This window comes from Nannospalax galili, unplaced genomic scaffold, assembly GCF_000622305.1.
Source record: "Nannospalax galili isolate Female #2095 unplaced genomic scaffold, S.galili_v1.0 scaffold217, whole genome shotgun sequence".
Lineage (NCBI taxonomy): Eukaryota > Metazoa > Chordata > Mammalia > Rodentia > Spalacidae > Nannospalax > Nannospalax galili.
Genome location: NW_008340643.1, coordinates 1882502 through 1902894, shown reverse-complemented (window position 1 = coordinate 1902894; position 20393 = coordinate 1882502). Strand labels below are relative to the sequence as shown.

The following is a 20393-nucleotide window of genomic DNA, read 5'->3' as shown; positions in this document are numbered from 1 at the left end:
CCAGTTTCAAAGAACCAACTTGATATCCTGATCTAGTCACCTTCTTCCCCTGGGCCACACCTCTTAACAGGTCTCACTACCTCTCAGTACCTTTAAATTGGGGACCAGTATTTTGTTGACTAATCATATCCAAACAGTTATTTTCATCCTTAAGATATTCACAAAACATAAATGAGTTTGGAACATTTCTTAAAATTATTTTTCCTTTCCTCAGGGCCATCTTACAGATGCCATATGTTTCTTTCTGGGTGACTTTTGTTTGCTCAGTCCTACATTTCTCCAGAAGGGCGAAGCTATTGAGTTTTTTAGAACCAGATTTCTTAGGAAAAGTTCTATGGTCGATCCCAAGAACTATGTAGTGGTTTGTTTTGGTTTTCCAGGACAACTTCAAAGGCATATCCACAGTCTCCAAAGACCATGAAGCCCCCACATACAGGGTCTCCTGTGAAGTGCCGCTTTCCCCCCATTCCCGGTGAAGAAGTGTTCAAGAAGAAAGCGGAGAAGGAGAAGAGCAATAAGGAAAGGGAAGGTGCCTCGGGCCAGCAGACCGCTGGCCTACCCAGAGAAGAAACCCCAGAGAAGCACGCGGCTGACAAGCGGGCCACTGAGAAGCCTGTGGCAGACAAGCATACCACTGAGAAGTACGCAGCTGACAAACATGCCGTTGAGAAGTACTTGGCTGACAAGCATGCTACTGAGAAGCATGCTGCCACAGGAGGGAAGAATGAGAGCATTACAGGTAGATCTTCTCTGTTGATGTAGCCAGTGGGCCTTGGATTTCCCCTCACGGTTCTCCATCATTCCTGATCTACATGCCATTCTCTCATGTTCAGGGGAGAGAGGGGAGATTTCCCTGGGGCAGTTTTATCCCCTTTGGACTGCTTTCTCAGGCCTGCTCATTGCTTCTGATTCCTTCCTTTTTCTCTCTCAGGAGACTTGGGTGTTAACTCTGCTTAACAGAGTTGGCTATGGCTGTGGAACCTCACAGGAGTGCTGAAAGGGCCCCATACAGCCTGTATTTGCACTTCTTGTATGAGAGTGCTAGCCTTCCTTTAGTCCTTAAAGCCTCTGGTATGTAGTGAGTTCACTCAGATGGTAGTGTTATGGGACTTGCTTGTGGCTTTGTCCTCCTCAGCTGTTCCCTGCCCCTACTGTGGAATAATACATCCAGGGTCACAGCTGGCCCATTGCAGCTCCTTCTGATTGGTGGCAAACTGTGACACTGTTTTGGCAGTGTTTGCCAGCACCATACAAAGTATTTTTGTGTCCACTTTTATGTGAGTGGAGTTTGAATTCACTTGCCTTAATCATTTCTTGCTTCTCCTTTTCTGACAGCCTCAGGGAAACCCACAGCAGGCACCATTGATGCAGGGGAGGCTACAAAGATCTTGTCTGAAAAGAGACGCCAGGCTCGGCTGCAGAAGGAAAAGCAGGAGCAAAAACGACTGGAGAAGGAAGAGCAAGAATGGTATGCAGGCACTCAATTTATGTGATTGATGTAAAGGCTACATTGGAAGGATTGCTTGCCTTTCTTTTTACAATTTTGATTGCTAAAACCTGAACATAAGTGTAGGAATCCAGAGTACATGGACTACATAGAAGGTGTTTAGGAGCCTGTATCTCCTATTAGATGTAGGTAACAGGGACAGAACTTTACTCTTTTCAGAGGACCTAGAAACTTGTATTTCCTGGATGTCAATGTTGCAGATACCTTCATTTCCCCTCTTGGACTTAGAGATCAGGCAAGTCTACTAGCTCTGTCAAGAGAGTTTGAACTTTGGTTATAAAATGAGTCTCTCTGGAAAAACAGAAGGTTCTGTATATAGAGATCTTGATTCTGCTTCCCAGATGATCCTAACTAATGTTTCAAAGCCAGATAAAGAAGAGCATTGGTCAGAGTCCCCCTAGATGCAATGGTAGAAGGAAGAACCAATAATACCATAGCCTAGGAACAATGAGGGACGTGGAACTCCCATTCTGGAGTCAGAAAAAAAGATGTCTTTGCGGTGGTGTCTAAACTTCAGAGAATATCAGAAGCATCCAGGGAATACAGTGAAATGCATTGACCTATGTCTCGTCCTATTTTAGCAATCCTAAATATTTGAAAATCACTATGGGGATAGTACCAGGACACTTTGATGCAGTACAGACACTCCTGCTTTTTCTGATCTTTGTATTCAAAAAAGGAACACATGGTTAATTTTTCAATCTTTGTATTCAGAAAAAGAACACATGGTTAAAGGGCAAGGTTGATTTTATCACCAAATTTAAAAGGATGTCAGGATAATCACAAAGTACAATCTGATACCATTTAGAGAGTGAACACAACAGGAAGCAAGCTGTTCTACAAGACCAGCACTGAATTTAAAATAATTAATGATAAAATATTCTTGATCCTTGAATGACCTTGTTGAGTGTTTGTGGTCCCTGATTAAAGATTTGTTGATACATTTTTTAAGATTTTGAGGTAGGTTCCTTCTTCCAATTCTGAAAATCTCTGATTATATTCTCACTCTAGCCCTTTAGTCAATATGAACAAGTTTTGTTGTTGGATGATGTATTCATGCTGGTTTGGGTGGGCTAGAGTTATGTGAAGGGAAAGTCACAGGTGATGAATCGTAGGATCTCAGCTGACAGGCATCCATAGAGATATGGCATATGTTCTGAGTAGGTAAGTGACATGATTGTGTCTGTGTGCTTAAGAGGAAGCCCCCTACCTTCCAGCTACTCCTCTCCTTCTTACATTTCCTTTACAGCCCAGCTCCAGAAGGAACTGAATACAATCCTGTGTTTATTTCCCCAACTTAGTCGTCAAACTTCACACCCATCATTCCCTTCTCTTCCTTGCAGACTTCCCATTGATGTTTGGTTCTCTTTGGCCATATCAAGCTTGCCCTGGCTCTTCTAGTCCTCCTGAATCTTACCTGTTAAATCCCCTTAAATGTTTTCTGCACTTAAAGTGCTCAACCCCTGAATAGCTTCTTGCCTGATTTCAAGCCCTCCCTGAAGATAGTGTTGCTCACTCTTGGTCTGCCATTGTCCTTGCCATCCTACCACTTTCCTCTGGCTTTAGAAGATGTAGAGCTGATAGTTCATGTTTAGTCTTTGATGTGTTAAATGAACTTGCTCTCATCTCCCTTCCTGCCTTCATTTTCCCTTCATCTCTTCTTTTATTATCTATTTATAAACTTAACTGTACCTTATTTTGTAAACCTTCCATATTCTCTGGAACATATTGAATCTGTGCCTGTGGGCTGGGTTCAATCTAGAGCTAGACTGACTTATATCATATCTTTTAGACACATATGGTTACCAAACGTAAATTGAGAAAAATTAAATTCCTTAGCAATATTTACCACATATCATTGTTCAATAGCTACATGTGGCCAGTAGCTACCAGAATGAACAACATAATTTTATGGAATGTTTCTTTACCTCAGTTCTGTTGCTAGCATTTGTCTAGAAACCCGAGCCCATATCCCCAGTTATACTTTTTGTTTGGGGTTATATTTTATTTTTTAATTTTTTCTGCTGTCTTGAGACAGGGTCTCCCTGTAGCCCTAGCTGGCCTGGAATTCACTACATAGGCCAGGCTGGCCTCGCTCTCACAGCAGTCTTACTGCCTCTGCCTCCCAAGTGCTGGGATTAAAGGTGGGTGCCACCATGCCTGGCTCCAACTATACATTTTTTAGTGTGTCCATATTTACCTCAAATTCAGCATTTTGAGGACAGAACTTAGTATCTTTCACCGAGACTTCCTATTCATTTCATGAGCTCTGTACTCCCATCCACCCTAGTTCCAACGTTAGAAATCTCAGAGCTACACTCAACTCTTCCATCATCCTCCACATCCCATCAGTTGTTAGGTAAGTCTTCACTGGCTTTCACATTAGCATATCTGTTCTCTCCATGCTCCTCTAGCACTAGCTGGCTTAGCTAAACTGTGTCTATGGCATTCCACCAAAGTGCTCCAGATCTTATAGAGCTTGCCCACTATCCATTCTGTGTGTCCACAGTGACCCTCCTTAAACAAATGTGAATTTTCCTTGTCTTTTAACAAGCTAGTGAGTCTCATGACCACAGGATTTGTCTAAACATATCAGTAGGCATTCAAGGCCTGCCATGGACTGGCCACTACCTGCCCCTTTGACTTCTCTCCCTCCAGGCTCCCAACCTGCCACCCTTCTTATACACTCCATTATGCAGCTCTGCACCATCAGAGTGCTACTTTTGCTATGCCTTCCCTTGGATTCATGCTCCTTGCCACACAATGTCATTTTTTTTTCATAATTCAGGTCATGCTCACTCCTCTGTGGCCTTTTTGGACTGCTAATAGGGAAGGAACTGATCTCCCCCTCTGCACCCTCTTGAGTTTAGCTTCCAGCAGATGACTGTACCCTCATTTCCCTACATGTCTCTCTTCTTAAAGTGTTAGCACTTTAAAAGGCTAGAGTATAGTCTAAGATCACTGGTGCTTGATGCTTAGTAAATAGGAAGAAATGGAAGAGGCTCAACTGAAATGGCATTGATGATGACAGGAGTGTGTTAAATGAACTAAAGGCCTAAATTTTTGTCCTGAAGGCATAAGAACAGGGAGTTTACAGACTTGGACAAATCAAAAGAAAGGGGAAGATTTAGAGGTGATGCTAAAGTGTGATTTGAAGGACTCAGAAAGTTGGTACACCCAGTAACAGATTATGGAAAGGCGAAGGAATTGATCTGGAAAGCTAAAAATTATCTATCTGATTTTAGATAAACATAGGTACCTGCAGAACATACCAGTGGTTGGAATTGAAATGGCATCCTGTGGCCTAGGTGAAAAGTGAGATGAATGCAATTAACCTCAAATCAGTCTTCCTCACCCTGTCCAGAATGTGAAACTTTGCATAGTACCATATATGAGGCAAGAAAGGAAAGTACTAGACCCTCTGAGGCTGGAACACAGCAGACACCTCTTGGCATAAGATCATCCTCACATCTGTTTTATTTAGATTCAATAGTTCAAATCACAGAAATGTGATTTCAAGTTGAGAAAATAAGAGTGAAAAATAAAGATACTTGAGCCGAGCTTTGGGAAGCCCAGTTATTGCCACCAGCTGGTGAGGGAAACACTGTTCAAGTCAGAGATCTGGGCAACTCCCCTTAATGGAAGAGCTTACTAGGCAGTCTGTCAAATAGGCCCTAAGAAGAGAGCAAAAACTGGCCTAATCCTAACTAGCTGTGGCCTAAAAGCTCTCTCAGAAGTCCTGATAGCAGACCCAGTCTCTGGACTTGAGGATGGCCCAATATGCACAATGGGATTCTTGAAGATAGGGTAAACAACCTCATACCCTAGATCCAGTCTGAGGAAGATACTGGCAGAGACTAGCAAACAAAATCTTACTGGAATTCCAAAAATAGATTACAGGAAGAAACCAAAACTACTGCCAAGAGCCCACATCAAAGAATAGTCAACTACTGTAACACATGATAAGATCACATAGCCAACCCAAAGCTTAGTGTCCAAACAAGAGTACAGGCCTAAAACTCAGGCAGAGATCCCCAGGCCTCTTCATACCTGGCTTCTCAGTGGCCAAAACAGAAGTGATAGTTTTTCAGATCTTGAAGAAATAGATAACAGGTTCTGTGTGAAGATATTTTTGCTTTAATTTCTCTGGGGGAAATCACACCCAGCTTTTTCTAAAGGGGTAAATGAAACAGTACTTTGGATATATGTTGTCATTGCCATGTCTGTCTTTGACAATCTAGAATATGTAAGATACCAAAAGTTTCTGCTTCAGCCCCATAATGCTCTTCTGTAGATTACAGAATAATTGGATTGTTCCACAGTGCTTTAAGGCCCTACAGCCTCTGGTGGCAATGCCTGAAGGTGTCAGATCCCCTGGAACTGGAGTTAAAAACAGTTGTTAGCCGCCATGTGGGTGCTGGGAACTGAACCCAGGACCTCTATAAAAGTAGCCAGAGCTCTTAACCCCTGAGCCATCTCTCCAGCCCTTAAGCTATTTCCTTAGCAGACATAGACTGTTAACTTGTCTGATTCCTGCAGCTGACCATTGGGATGAAAGGATGCCTTTAAAAGATTTTATCTTCTTACAACAGTATAACAGAATCTGTCAGTCAGTGATACATGCATTGAAATGAATGTAGTTTCGTATATATGCACTTAAAAGGGCATGGCTGGGGACTGAGATAGTGGAGCATTTGCTTGCATGGTATGCATGAATCCCTAGACTGAATCCTCACTACCACCAAAAAAACATTGAGATCATTAGGTAATGAACCATTTATCTATGAATGAAAATATTTGGATGCCACTTCATTTTCTTTTAACAAAGACTAAAAGCAAAAATAGATTTTAAAATCTTGTCAAATAAATGGAAAATGGAAGGCTGGAGAGATGGCTTAGCGGTTAAGAGCACTGACTGCTCTTACAGAAGACTGGGTTCCAATCCCAGAACCACATGGTGGCTAACAACCATCCATAACTCCAGTTCCAGGGGATCTAATGCCCTTCTCTGGCATAACACCCATGCATATAAAATAAAAATAATAAATTAATAAATAAATGGAAGTAGTTGTTTTGATTTCTCTATCACATGTTGAATTTCTGTTGAGCATTTTCTCTCATTGGCTGCTTCAGAAGTTATATGCCAATCAGAGCCAGTTGTGAACTTGAATTCATGGCCATTGTTCTTCAATTACTCATGACTTGAAATGAGTGACTATTGCAACATTTTTCTTTGTTATTTTCTAGATTTAAATATCTTAATTTAAGTATTTATCCAATAAATTTAAATATTCTGCTTGATTTTTTTCAGGAAGTAGCATTAAATCAGAATGGTAGGACTTGGCCTCCTTTGGCATCATGGTTATTTATAAAGGGATTAAGGGGACATCTGTGTCTTCAGTTTAGTAGGCTTCACATATACATAGGCCATTAACCTTTATGGTGTACAGTTTAAAGTCAAGCCTTGTTCATATTTTTAACATATTTTATCTTGTGTTAGTGCTTTGCGTGCATGTACGTAAGTGTACCACATGCATGCAGTGCCCACGGAGGCCAAAAGAAGGGTCTCAGATTCCCTGGAACTGTAACTTTACAGATGGTTGTTAGCCACCATGTGGGTGTTGGAAGTGAACCCAAGTCCTCTGCAAGAGCAGCTAGTCTCTTAACCCATGAACCATCTCTCCAGCCCAGTTTTGTTCATATTTTTTGATAAGCATCAGAGTGGAATGCATTTCTAGGTAGGAAAGTGTACATTAATTCACATACATGTGTGTTGACATGTTGAATATTACCTGCTGCAGTCATGGTTCCTTGGCAGCTAACAGTGGTTATGTTCTCAAAAGGTTGGAGAAAGATGAATCGAAAATAAAGGCAGACAAGGAAAGGCTTCAGCAAGAAGAAGCAACCCATAAGCAGGAAGAGGAAAAGAAGCAGCAGGAAGAGGAGGAGAAAAGAAAGGCAAGAGAGGAGGCAGAACAGAAGGCTAAGGAGGAGCTGTTGTCAAAAGAGAAGCAAGAAAAGGAAAAACAGGAAAAAGAAAAGCAAGAAAAAGCCAGGATTGAAAAGCAGGTACAGTGTGAGGCTCAAACTTGCCCTTGTTTTTTAAGGGACTTGGTTCATATTAGGTAAAATTTCTTTAAATTTGAATGACTCATAATAGTAACTTGGAATTTCTCTCTTAAACTCTCTGTTCTGGGTATCAGCTATATCTTACTTAGGATAAAGTGTTGTCATTAATGTTTGACATGTGAGTTTGGGTTTCTCCACTAAAAGTAGATACTAGAATAAGAATTTGGGTGCCAGTCGTTCGTTTGGGAGAGGATCCTGTGAGTCTGGTATGGGGATAAGGAAAGTCACTATAAAATGTATCAGTGGGCCAGGCATGGTGGTGCACGCCTTTAATCCCAGCACTTGGGAGGCAGAGGCAGGTGGATCTTTGTGAATTCGAGGCCAGCCTGGTCTACATAGTGAGTTCCAGGACATCTGAGGCTACAGAGACCCTATCTCAAAAAGACATATATATCTCAATGGCTGAGTTACTGTGGGTCACTGGAGTTCATTGACATTGGGACCCTCTGAGACCGGTTATCATGATTTAGAATTTGTCCCCTTGTTGTGAAGTATGCCTCCTTGGGGAATTAACTCCTAGAATCTTCTGGCTGTATGCACACTTCTGGCCAAAGCCTGCCTACAGACATAGAGACCTTTACCACATGTAAGAACTATCCACAGGTGGATCGAGAGTATATGAACAAGGCCCAACCTTATCTGCTGTGTTGTAAAACAGATTGTATGAGGCTGGAGGGCTCAGCGGTTGAGAGCACTCATTGCTCTTGCAGAAGACCATGGTTCGAATCCCAGTTCCACGGGATCTGATGCCCTCTTCTGTCCACTGTGGGCATTGCATGACACAGGGGCACTTATACATATGCAGGCAATACACTCATACACATAAGATACAAAAAAAAGATTGTGTAAGTCCACATTGACTATTGAAGCAACATTCACTTCTGGGGAGATGATGGCATGCAGACACTTGTGCAAAGCTTAGGAAGCTACTCCAGTGTTTTCTTAGCTTAAAAAGCCTCTGCCTTGGTTTATCTGGTTTTGCATCTGTTTCTATTTTTGTTTTTGTTTTCAGAAAGCAGCAGCAGATGCAAAGGCACAGGAGGCAGCTAAACAGTTGCGTCTAGAAAGAGAACAGATCATGCTGCAGATTGAGCAGGAGCGACTGGAGAGGAAGAAGGTAAGAGCTGTGACAGGAGGAGGACTTTGGTAAAGCAGGAACAGAAAGTGAATCCAGTCTATATCTTTATTAATTAGGGTTTTGTCATCATGTTCTACTGAGAAAGGAGTGTTTAAATGGTTCCATCTGTGGGCTGGGGATATAGCCCAAATAAGAGTAAGGTCATTCATTCAAATACCCCCCACCCCACTTAGCCCTGAAAATAACAGAGCAGTCTCCATGATTATAGATTTGCCCACTTTGCCTTTCAGCTCCGTCTGTTTTTGAGATATATATTATTTTGAAGCTGTTGTTTATTGAATATACATTTCAGATATTTACATTTTGCTATTGAATTGACAGTTTTATCCTGAAATGTCCTTCTTAGCTCTAGTAATAATCCTTAAAGCCTACTTTGGCAGCCTATCATTCATGTCTTGGTGGTAAACCTTTTTCCATATTTTTACTTTGAACCTGTGTATCACTTGAGTATTCCTTGTAAACAACATATAGTCAGTCAGGTCTTCCTGTCTGAATCTAATTTGACAGTCTTTGTACTGAAATGTTTATAGTTCTTTTAAACATAATATATTTACATATCAAGTTGGGTTCAAGGAGACTGATTATAAAGGTCTATTCATCTGGTGTCCTAGGCCCAGTGTGGATGTTGTATTACTGTACAAGTCTAGGAGTCAAGAGCCCAAGGAGCCTGTGACTCTTCCTGAGCTACTCAACTTTGCTTTCTATAGATCTTTTACAAGTTTTTTGAGAAATATTCATTTTCATGTGGCCCCAGTTTCTTTTTTATGGTTTTGTTCTTATGGATCTCTTTCTCTCCCTATCCCAGAGAATAGATGAAATCATGAAGAGAACAAGGAAGAGTGATGCATCTCCAGAAGTGAAGGTGGGCATTCAGGTGATCATTATGTCCTAAGAGGGGAAGAACAGCAGAATACGTTCAGTGACACTGTGGGTTGGAGACAAATAGCTTGAAAAGTGGACGGTTCCTGTTCTGGTCATGGCTAGGTTTGGGAGGGAACTGAGACCTTAAAGGAAAGGGGAGTTTCAGAGTTGGAATAGGTAAAGATTTCCTCAGAACAGTGGGGTGGGAGTGCAAGGAGAAACACGACAGTCCATGAAGAGAATGGTGACATAATAACAAGGGAAACACATTTGAGCTTCGTAGAACCACCATTTAATAGGCAGATGGCCCAGAAGGGCTCTCAGTACTCCCTGGTGCTTTGAGAGAGTACTTGTTTTTCTGTTTAATGTTAATCTTTCATCTCTTCAACCTTCTGTTTGTTTCCAGAAAGAGGACCGCAGAGTGGCGATTCAGCCTGCTGCAAATGTGGAAAATACAACAAAACTGGCTGTCCCGAACAAAATAGGTAAGTGTGAACTCTTATGGGTGGGCTCTCTCAGCAGTGAGGACTAATGAGGCTTCCTGCAGGGGTTGCAGGGAGGACACCTGGGCCCGAGGGGGTGGCTGCTGTCAGTTTTGCTTTCTGGGGCACCTTTCTAGTACAGGAGCTGTTGCCTCTATTTGGGAAGCCATTGCTTTCCTCAGCTCCTCTCATCATCCATGCTGGGCCCAGGATGCTTTCCAAAGCACCTGACTGTACAGTGGGTGTTACTAAGACCTGGCTCCACTGTTGTACTGTGGCCCTGCAGACACTGATAGTGAGATTTATATGCTCTTCTCTTTTGTGAAGGTGATTATATGCAGTTATTGGTAGTTCTTTCCACAAAGAAAGGATTAAGTTATTTCCTTTGTTAATGTGTTTCCTCTTACTTCATCATTTGGGATATTATGATTCATTGGTGGACGTTGTGTTCTTGATTAGAAATCAATGGATTGAACACCTGCCAAGAAGCAAATAGTATGGGGAATGCTGTTCCAGAAACCTTTCCCCAAGACATGTTCTCTAATGTGTCTAAACCAGTTGGGGGTCTTGTTCACCTGGATGCCCTTGATGGGAAATCAAACAGTCTGGATGATTCAACGGAAGAAGTTCAGTCTATGGATGTGAGGTATGTTCATTTCTCTTGGATTTGAACTTTCTCTCTTCTCTGGTTACTGCCAGTGACTTCATCTTTATTTTTTTATAGTTGATTCTTCACCAGATACATTTTTTGTTACTGTTTTCCTCCTTTCCATCTTCTTCCCCATCCATAATGAAATTACCTATAAAATTACCACATTTGGTTGAGATAGCAAAGCTGTCAGTGATGTAATCTGACTCTCTTGGGTTGTGCACCCTAGAAGCAGAGCCAGAGACAAAGGTTCTTAGCATAATTTGCTGGGGTAGGACTATAGAGGGAAGGAAGGCTGCTAAGCAAAGGTGTGTTCCCAGACAGTCTCACAGGAGATCTGGAAATGAATTTCCATAGGGAGTCACTTAACTGAGCTAAAAGAGGTAGTTTTTGTATTACTACATTCATCAGTCTTTCGCTGTGGGCATTCCAGGTTGGAGGATGCAGGACTAACTGTGGCCATAGGGGCTACTGTCAGTTAAAAAGAAGTTGCCAAGAGTCTTTGGCTAGCCAACCCTGAGACTGGGAGATGACTGGCTGAAAGTAAAGGAGGTCTGGCCAGGTCACCAACAGGGACCCCTGTGTCCACAGAGTCTTACATTTAAGTAAATTTGTCAGTAAAAACCGGAAATGGCGGCACATGCTTGTAATCCAAGCACTCTGGAGGCTGAGGCATGGGAACCAAGATTGTTCAAGGCCATCCTGGGCTACATAGCAAGATTTCTGCCACAAAACAATGGTGGGGAAAATCTTATTAAAGACAATAGAAAATGAATTTGTTCGCAGCTGCTAAAAACCTACGGATTTCTTAAACTGGTATGTTTGCAGATGATGTCATGTCATGAATTAATCTCAGACAAAAGAGCTAATTGGTTTAGGATTTGTGCGGAGGCATTGGTGTTAGTGGGTGGCTCTCTGAGTCAGGAGCCAATGATAGTATTTTATAGAAGCTCTACCAGAGTGCCCACCTGTTAGGCTTCACTTTTCTCTTGTTGGCTATGAACCTTCTACTTTATTTGAGGTCGGGGATGAAGATGTAAGCGTCTTACGACACACTGATTGTAAATATCCGACTCATCTACATTGGGCTTGAACCAAATATGTCAAAACCCTGGGTCCAAGAGCCCCATTACCAGCAGAGAAAATCCTATGTATACAGATAGTGGGGCCCTCCCCCCAGCCCTTGTCTGGGTCTTCCCATAACCTCCACTCCACCATCACATTCCCCTGACTGGTACTACTCTACCCCCAGCAAAAAACAACTGAGGCCATCTTAAGGGTTAATATAACATATCCCTCCCCTGTACTGAGCCAGTGTGCTTATTCTTGTATTTCTGGGTTGCCAAGGGGCAAGAACATGGTACCATGGCCAGGATTTTAAAAAGTGAATGGACTTTATACACTGAGTTCTCCTTTAGAAAAAGGTGTAACTACTGGAGCCACACTGTTAACCATGCTCTGTGTTGTTGTTGGGTTTTTGAGACAGCATCTCATGTAGCAGAGGCTGTCCTAGAAGTCACTATTTAGCCTAGCCTGACCTTGATCCTCTTAAGTGCTGGGATTACAGATATGTGCCACCATGCCCAGCTTTTCCCTATGCTCTTGAGCCTAAACAAGGAGAATGAAATGGGGGAAAGTACAGGTAGGGCAGATGTTTTTACTTAGTAAAGTAGCTTGCCCAGATACTAGAAGAGGTGTTAGGTCAGCTGCTGTGCCTTAACTTTGCTCAGATGTGAGGGAAGATGTGAGATGTCTGGGCACTTCTACAATTCCTCTGGTTTATCTAGAACATTCAAGATTTCATCAAGGAAGAGCAGTCTATCATCAACCTTATTCTGGATTTTAAGAGACCTTGGGGTCTGGTCCTCAGTTCCTAGCCCATTACTCTTTTGGACTTGGATTGGCCGTTTGCTAGATTTATGGCAGACAGCAGCAGTGAGCCTCATCTGCCTCTAAGGGAAGGAGAGAAAAAGAAAAAGCAAGCTTCCACTGGGCAAAACTGGATAAGTCAGGGTGGATTGGAAGCCTGGCTTTAGAAAGGAGGCAGTGTGTGTGATTTGCTCTGTAGGTGCCTAGGATGACCGTGGGTCCATGTCCCCATCCCCCAACTTTAACTGAGCACATACTTCATGTGGCTCAACATCAACTATTCCCTGCATGGTCACATTCACAACTCACAGGAACAGTGGGAAGAAGAAATGACCCCTCTACCCATTTTAAAGGGAAGAAAACTGAAGCCAGAGGCAGGAAAGGCAGCTTACCTGGGGCAGCGCTGCTGGAAAGGCAGCACCAGGAGCCCTAGTATGAATTAGGGCCTTTTTTACTTCACTTTGAACTTTTAGCCCTTGACTGCTCTTTGAATATCCCAGCCTAAAAGCTCTGGGAGGGCCTTGCTTCTCTGTAGTACTGTGTAGGTCCCTGTAGGTTTTTTCCCTTTCATTCAGACACTGTGGGCTCTTCTTCACAACCCTGCCCAGTCTACTAACCTTTTTCTCATCTCCGGGGAGCTGGTGTCCAGCAGCTTTCCAGATTTAAACTCACTTGTAGTTTTACTAAATCCATTGTCTCCAGAAGAGTAACATAACAGAACTATACAAATAGAATGAAGTACATTAACAAATCATGCCTAGTTCTCTTTTCTCTCTGTCTCTCATTCTGTCTTCCTATCTTTTCTAGTCCTGTTTCCAAAGAAGAGCTTATCTCCATCCCAGAATTTTCACCAGTGAGTGAAATGATTCCTGGGATGTCTCTGGACCAAAATGGAACTGGTAATGCCCGAGCACTTCAAGATATCTTAGATTTCACTGGCCCCCCAACTTTCCCTAAGAAATCCAGTGAAAACCTCAGCCTGGATGACTGTAACAAAAACCTTATCGAAGGATTTAACAGTCCTGGGCAAGAAACTACTCTGAACACCTTCTGTTGACAGAGACAACATCCCTTTAATGAAAGGTACAGTCTTCTAATAATACTCTAAATCCATAACTCTCTGAGATGTGTGGAGATCAGATAAATACCACCTTGTCTCCTGGCCAGTCAATTGTATTTGGAAATTACAAACACAAACTTATACTGCATCACTCACAGGAACTGAGCTGGATTTTATGTAATTCCTTTATAATGTGAGTCCCCATTGTAGTCTCCTACCCATGTTGCCCCTGTTTGAGGCTGTGGGCAGGAAAGTTGAGAGGAACTGGCTAAAGATTTGATCACCAATCTGTCTCAATAGCACCTTTTTCAGAGGCAAAGACAGAATACTCACAGTGCTGCAAGGTGATGCTAGTAAAGTGAACCTCTGCAGTGACGTCCCACACTCTGTCTTTAATCACCCATACACATTGATGAGTGTTGGGCCAAATAGTCAACTATTCTATTGATCTGTTCTGGATTCTTCTCAAGTAGACATCTGATCTTGGATCATACCTGAGGTGAGGGAGGAAGAACTTTATTTTTGCGGGAAGGTTTTCCACCACCTCTGACATTTTTGTTGTCAAAGTGCTTCTGTTCTCACTGGTGCTCTAATGCTTACTCTTGCATGCTTGCTTGTTCAGTCTCTGTCTCTTTGACTTGCAGAGTTTCTCTCCCTTCCTCCCACTCCCCTCCCCCTTTTATGTGCTAAGCACATGCTCTGCTACTGAACTACACCACCAGCCCCTCTCATTTGAGAGTCTCTATCAGTTATATGCACCCCCAGTTGTATGCACTTACATTTCACATTTGATATATTTCAATTTGAGACTTATTTAAAGATTTAGATTTATTTTAACACACTCTCTCTCTCTCTCTCTCTCTCTCTCTCTCTCTCTCTCTCTCTCTCTCGGGAGAGAGAGAGTAGGAGGGGAGTTGGGATCACTGTCAAATTGCCTTCTCTCTCTCTCTCTCTCTCTCTCTCTCTCTCTCTCTCTCGGGAGGGAGAGAGAAGAAGGGAGTTGAATTTGGGACTTATTTGAAGATTTATTTTTAACTATGAGAGGGGGGGCGGCTCACTTGAATGTAGGTGCCTGCAGAGGCCAGAGGCATCAGCTTCTCTTGGAACTAGAGCTACAGGTGGTTGTGAGCCACCCAGCATGGATGCTGGGAATTGAACTCAGATCTTCTGCAACAGCAGCATGAGATCTTAACTCCTGAATCATCTCTCCAGCCCCTAAGCTTAGACACTAAATGTTTTCATTGTTCAAAACTACCATCAAATCCTTTGAGAACTCAGTTATTCCGATGATCTTTCCGTTTATTTTATTTTTTTGTTTGCTTGTTTGTTTGATGTCTGCATGTATATGAAGACATGTGGGTTGTCTTCCTGTATTGCTCTCCACCTTGTTCATTTGAGCCAGGTCGCTCAGTTTTTTCCTGGACTGGCTGACGAGCAAGTCCCAGTGAGCCTCCTGCCCCTCATCCTCTGCACTCCAATTACAGGTATGAGTGGCCATGTCCTTTCCATGAGTGTTGAGGATCTGAATTTGTCTTCATGCTTGAACAGCAAGCACTTTTACCAACTGAGCCATTCCCTCAGCCCTCCTGCTATTAGAGACTCTTTAAAAATTTTTTTGGTTTATTTATTTTTATTTCATGTGTATGAGTGTTTTACTTGCATGCATGTAAGTGCACCTATGTCATGCAATGCCTGCAGAGGCCAGAAGAGGGCATTGTAACCCCTGGAGCTGGAGTTACAAATGGTTGTGAGCTGTCATGTGGGTGGTGGGAACTGAACCCACGTCCTCTGCAACAACAGCCAGTGCTCATACTTGATGAGTCATCTTGCCAGCCCCTGTAGTCTCTTTTCTAAAATAGATTTGTTTATGAGTTATATGTGTGTGTGCCTATGTGAATTTATGTGCACCACATATGCACAGGAGCCTGCTGAGGCCAGAAAAGAGTATTGGATCCTCTGGAACTTGAATTACAGGTGGTTATAAGCTGTCATGTAGATGCTGGGAACCAAACTTGGGTCCTCTGCAAGAGCAGTAAACATTTTTAATCACTGAGCCATCTCTCCATCCCCCCTATTGTAGACTCTTTTAAAACATTTTTATACTCTCAGCATTCTGTCACTTTATTTTTCATGATGCCCTACTCCTCTAACAGAAATTTGATGCCTAAATTGGCTTAGTCCAATCTTTTCATTTCTCAAATACAGTAACAGGATGGGGAAGCCAGATGGCTCTTTTCTGTGTACTTATTTCCACTCAAACTCAGCCCTTCCCTACAGACAGTGAGCTCGAGAGTCCCCTTCAGTTAGTTCTCTGGAAGATGTGTGAAGTCCTTTGACACAGGAGAGAAAATACATGACAGACTACTTTTTTTTTTTTTTGAAGCAGAATCTTATGTATCCCAAGCTGGCCTTGAACTCAATATGTAAACTAGGATGATCTTGGATTTCTGATCCTCCTGCCTCCACCTTTTGAGTGCTGGGATTATAGATGTGTGCCACCACATCTGGTTTATGCAGTGTTGGGGATCAAATCCAGGACTTCCTGTATTGTAGGCAAGCACTCTACCAACGGAACTACATCCCTAGCCCTAATAGGACACTTTTAGAGTAAACCTGATGTCTTGAACACTTATAACTCAGATTCACCTGAGCATTGTTTCCGTAACAGTTGCATGGCTTAGTATTTGTTAAGAGGTTTCTTTTGATATTAGTGTACTCTACTTTAACTTCCTTCATTTGATTTCACTTACTTTACTACCCGGTAAACTTAGCATGCCCCAAACAGATTTAGGAGTTCTAATATTTATTTCCCACATCTCTTAGGTGAAAGAAATGTAAAACCCCTGCCCTAAAAGAAAAAAAAAAGTCTTAATTAAATCGCTTTATTCCCATTGTTTATATGTTTTCATATGTGGTGTAGACTAGTTCTTAAACCCATCTAAACCAACAGTGATTCATTGTCACAGTGACTGGGGACAATCAGAAGGCAAAGCTTAAGATACATTAAACACCTTCAGATTTGGATGCAAGGATGATCTGACTGGCTAGGAAAGTATCACCTTCCTACCTCACTGTCCCATGTGGGTCCTTCCTGAAGCTGTGTCCTCCAGCTTTACCCACAGGGAACTATTCTTCACTCAAGGGTAAAGAACCAACCAACAGACAAAATATCTGCACATTTTAGAAAAGTCGTACCCAAGGAAAATTTGACTAAAAGAATGACCCTATGCAAAATTTTACACTACTTCTTTTAAGAAATACTCTATGAGCCAAGGAAAAGTCTAATTATTAAGTGCAAAATTCTTGGTTTCTGCTTTGCTCTTACCTGGTTTTGTTTTTGAATTGGCAGGTGGCGTCTGGAGCACTCATGAAGCTGTTGATGTTAAATTTGAGCTCCTGGCCACCTGAAGAAGCTTCTTTCGCCCTTAACCGCTGGATTCCAAATTATTAGATTGGAATGTAACTGTATTGCTAGGTAGTTTATAAAACACTGGCCTCTCTTGGTAGCAACCTTGAGATTTTAGCCTCGTTGGGCTTTAGCAAAGTTTCATTTTATGGTTCTATTTATGAGCTTCAGCTGCTACTAAAGCACTTCCTGTCCTCCTCTGGTATCATAGTGATCCTCTCAATAACCTGCGTGATGCTGGACAGCAATCTCACTTTAGGACCACTAGCACTCCCAGAGTGGGAGCATATAGACATTTAGAAGTCTCTTCCTATAAAATCTTCTATTTACCCACACCCTAGTTAAACATGTACTCAACCTGCACTGCATATCTCCCTGTCTCTATTTAGGAGAAGAAATTTGGCCATTTTGTCTTCCTCTGAGGTTTCTGTTGAAAAGTACTATCAAGAAGTCTTTTTTTTTTCTCTATTAAGCTTTACCACCTGTAAATGCATTACTGTTTGGGGGTTGAAGAAGATTGAATAAGGAATTAAATAGTGGCAACTGTTTCTTTCCTCTTATGTACAGGAGCAACTGAATCTAGCAAGGAACGTTTCATGTCACACCTTAAAATCTTTGGAATTATTATTCCAAACCAATTGAATGGTTTTTAAGCTGAATGAATAGAGTCTCATACAGGTGGTTGGTTTTCATGTTTTTCCTATTGTTTTTCTATTAGAGCTTGAAGTTTTCTTTTTCTTTATTTGCTCCTGTATTTGCTTGACTGTAGTAAAACCATGCATAAAAAGTCATAGTACTTTGAAATGGGGCCCCAAATTGGCCCCAGTATGTCACTTTAATAGACTTTAAAAATTCTGAACGAGGTAAAATGACAGTAGAATGTATAACTTCATACATTTTATGCCATATGATGCTGTTTTTAATTTTTCATTTCCTGTGGTGAGATACGGCTTTTGGACTTTTTATTTGAAACTTTTTGTTTTGACTTGTACCTTAAAGCATTTGGAAAGATCCATAATTCTGAGAGAGATTTACAACCAGGAGTTGTAAAAACCTGGGTTTTTGTTTTATTTAGTTAGTTTTGGTTTGAGGGGGTGGGGTTTTTTGTTTTTAAAGACAGGGTCTCACTTTGTAGACCAGGCTGGCCTTGAAATCACAATGCTCTGCCTCCCAAGTGCTGGGATTAAAGGTATGAGCCACAGACTGGGATTGTTCCTGTTCATTTAAAGCCAGCCATAGTTTAAGAATTTATTAGTCTCAGAAATAATGTATGTTTATGTGTATATACTTAATAAAATACATACCTCTAAGAATGCTGTGCCATTGATCTTGGTAACCAGCAGGGGGGGATATCTCTTTTATGACAAGCACACAGATGATAGCATGGTCTGACTTCTGAAAAATGCCTGGCCATTCTTCTTAGAGCTTTATTTTGCTAGACATCTGTTTTGTTGCGATCTGTTGTACCTCACAGCACCATTGTGACCATGGTGATGCCTCATTTGCATGATGTGTACATTTTGTTTAATGTTAAATACATTTTCATTGAAGAGTCTGATGGCTTGCTGTTTTGTTTGCTTCTGTAAGTTCAATGGAGAAATGTGCTAAAACCAAAGCAGAATTTTTAAACCTGGAACTAGTGGGGGAAAGCCCCATTAATTCCTGGATAGGTATTGTATCTCTTGGGTTCATTAAAAAATTCTTCAGTTGTCGGTGCCCAGTGGAGCCAACTGTGACCAGAGGTTCAATTAGGTGCTTTCATACAAATACTGATGCAAGTAATTGCTGGATAAGAGAAGAAATAGCTGACCTTGGTATAATTTATGAGGCTGTTTCACATAGCAGTTTAGCATTCAAATAACTATAACAGGAGTATTGGCTCTTACTTTCAAGAATGCTGAAACCCAAACCTGCTTTTTTGTATCTGCTGTGTGACTTTTCCTGGGGAGATATGAACAAGCATCTGTTCACTGACAATGACAGAAACCCAGCCTAACTTTGAGAAGCAGCAAGTTTACTGAGGTTTCTTCAGGAGTCTGGGCGAGAGATTATTCACAGGAGCATGGATGGCTCAAAGGTGTCTACAGTATGTAAATGCCCACCCCAGCATAGGTGGTGACTCACAAATGCTCCATTCCTGGAGTTTCTGAATGTTCTGCAAGTCATGTTTGACTTGACAGACAGCTTGGCCAGTGGGAGACTCCTCTCCCCCACAACTGTTTACTGCTCTGAAACCCTAGAAGGGCCTTGTGAATCTTGTAAGTTTCAGGAATGTTAGTTTTTTTTTTCACTTCCACAAGCTTAGGAGCCTTCTAATTTCAATTCAGAGGAGATAGGCACACAACTGTACATAACTCATAGACTTATCCACTGCCATGGTGACAATACCAGCAAAGACCAGGAGCCAGGCGGGCAGGACTAGAATTACCAACTTTGTGGTCACTTCCTTGGGCTTCAATTTCTGAAGCTTAGGGACCAGTCAGTCCTTCTAGGTTCTGCTGATAGACAGGGCATTAAAAGTAGCTTATGTTGTCTACGGCCATACCACCCTGAACGTGCCCGATCTCATCTGATCTCGGAAGCTAAGCAGGGTCAGGCCTGGTTAGTACTTGAATGGGAGAAGTAGCTTATGTTATCATAAGCTCTGGCCATACAGCTGACAGTAGTGAGCAATCATTCCTAAGAATAATGTTTATGAAAATTCTAATTTTCTCATAGTGTATGTATTTCAGGTTTTCTATGAGTCAGATGCTCTTAGAGACCAAATTCAGAAATAATGCAAAGAACTAATTTGTTTCTAGGGTATGCCCTCTACTTTGTGGCACAACACTAGCTTCCATTTCTACTCAGCATTGTTCAGGAATCATCATTTTGAACAAAAGTGAGAATTCTTAGAAACAGAAACAAGAAACCTTAACAGATACCCTCCCAAGAAACCATAAAGGAACTCCTGAAAAATGAATATTTTTGGAGGAGGACAACTATTAAAGAAAAGTTGGTAGATTTTTTTTAACATTCAAAATAAAAATATGTACAAAATCCATAAAATTCCAAGATATAACTATTTCTTGAGAGTCTGTTTGGAGGTTCTGGTAAAGGAACACAGCTACTCTAGGCCCTTGACCATCAAAGACAGATCATTTTATTAGGGAAGGTCATCTTTGACCAAGCCCATAGCTTCTTTTGGGAAGGATATACATGGAGTGGTGAGGGAGGAAGGGAACAACTGCCTAGCCAGCCACATCAACTAAATCAGTCCTGGTGATCAATAGGGTGATTAATGTCACAGCTA

General features: G+C 41.8%; 1 protein-coding gene across 15 annotated transcripts in view; it reads left to right on the top strand.

The window, feature by feature from the left end:
• The window catches only part of Map7d2 (MAP7 domain containing 2), a 112996-nt gene extending 94337 nt beyond the window's left edge, over window positions 1-18659 (top strand). For 9 of the 15 annotated variants that reach the window (XM_008835711.3, XM_008835708.3, XM_008835712.3 and 6 more), the window contains 9 exons: window positions 381-739; window positions 1336-1468; window positions 7351-7576; window positions 8649-8753; window positions 9580-9648; window positions 10042-10120; window positions 10577-10763; window positions 13443-13718; window positions 17045-18659. In XM_008835711.3, coding sequence (XP_008833933.1) covers window positions 381-739; window positions 1336-1468; window positions 7351-7576; window positions 8649-8753; window positions 9580-9648; window positions 10042-10120; window positions 10577-10763; window positions 13443-13692 — 1408 coding nt within the window. In that variant the 3' untranslated portion in view covers window positions 13693-13718; window positions 17045-18659. The remainder of the gene's footprint in view (window positions 1-380; window positions 740-1335; window positions 1469-7350; window positions 7577-8648; window positions 8754-9579; window positions 9649-10041; window positions 10121-10576; window positions 10764-13442; window positions 13719-17044) is intronic. The other 6 variants (XM_008835716.3, XM_008835709.3, XM_008835717.3 and 3 more) reach the window with 1 other exon arrangement.
• The last annotated feature ends 1734 nt before the right edge of the window (window positions 18660-20393 follow it).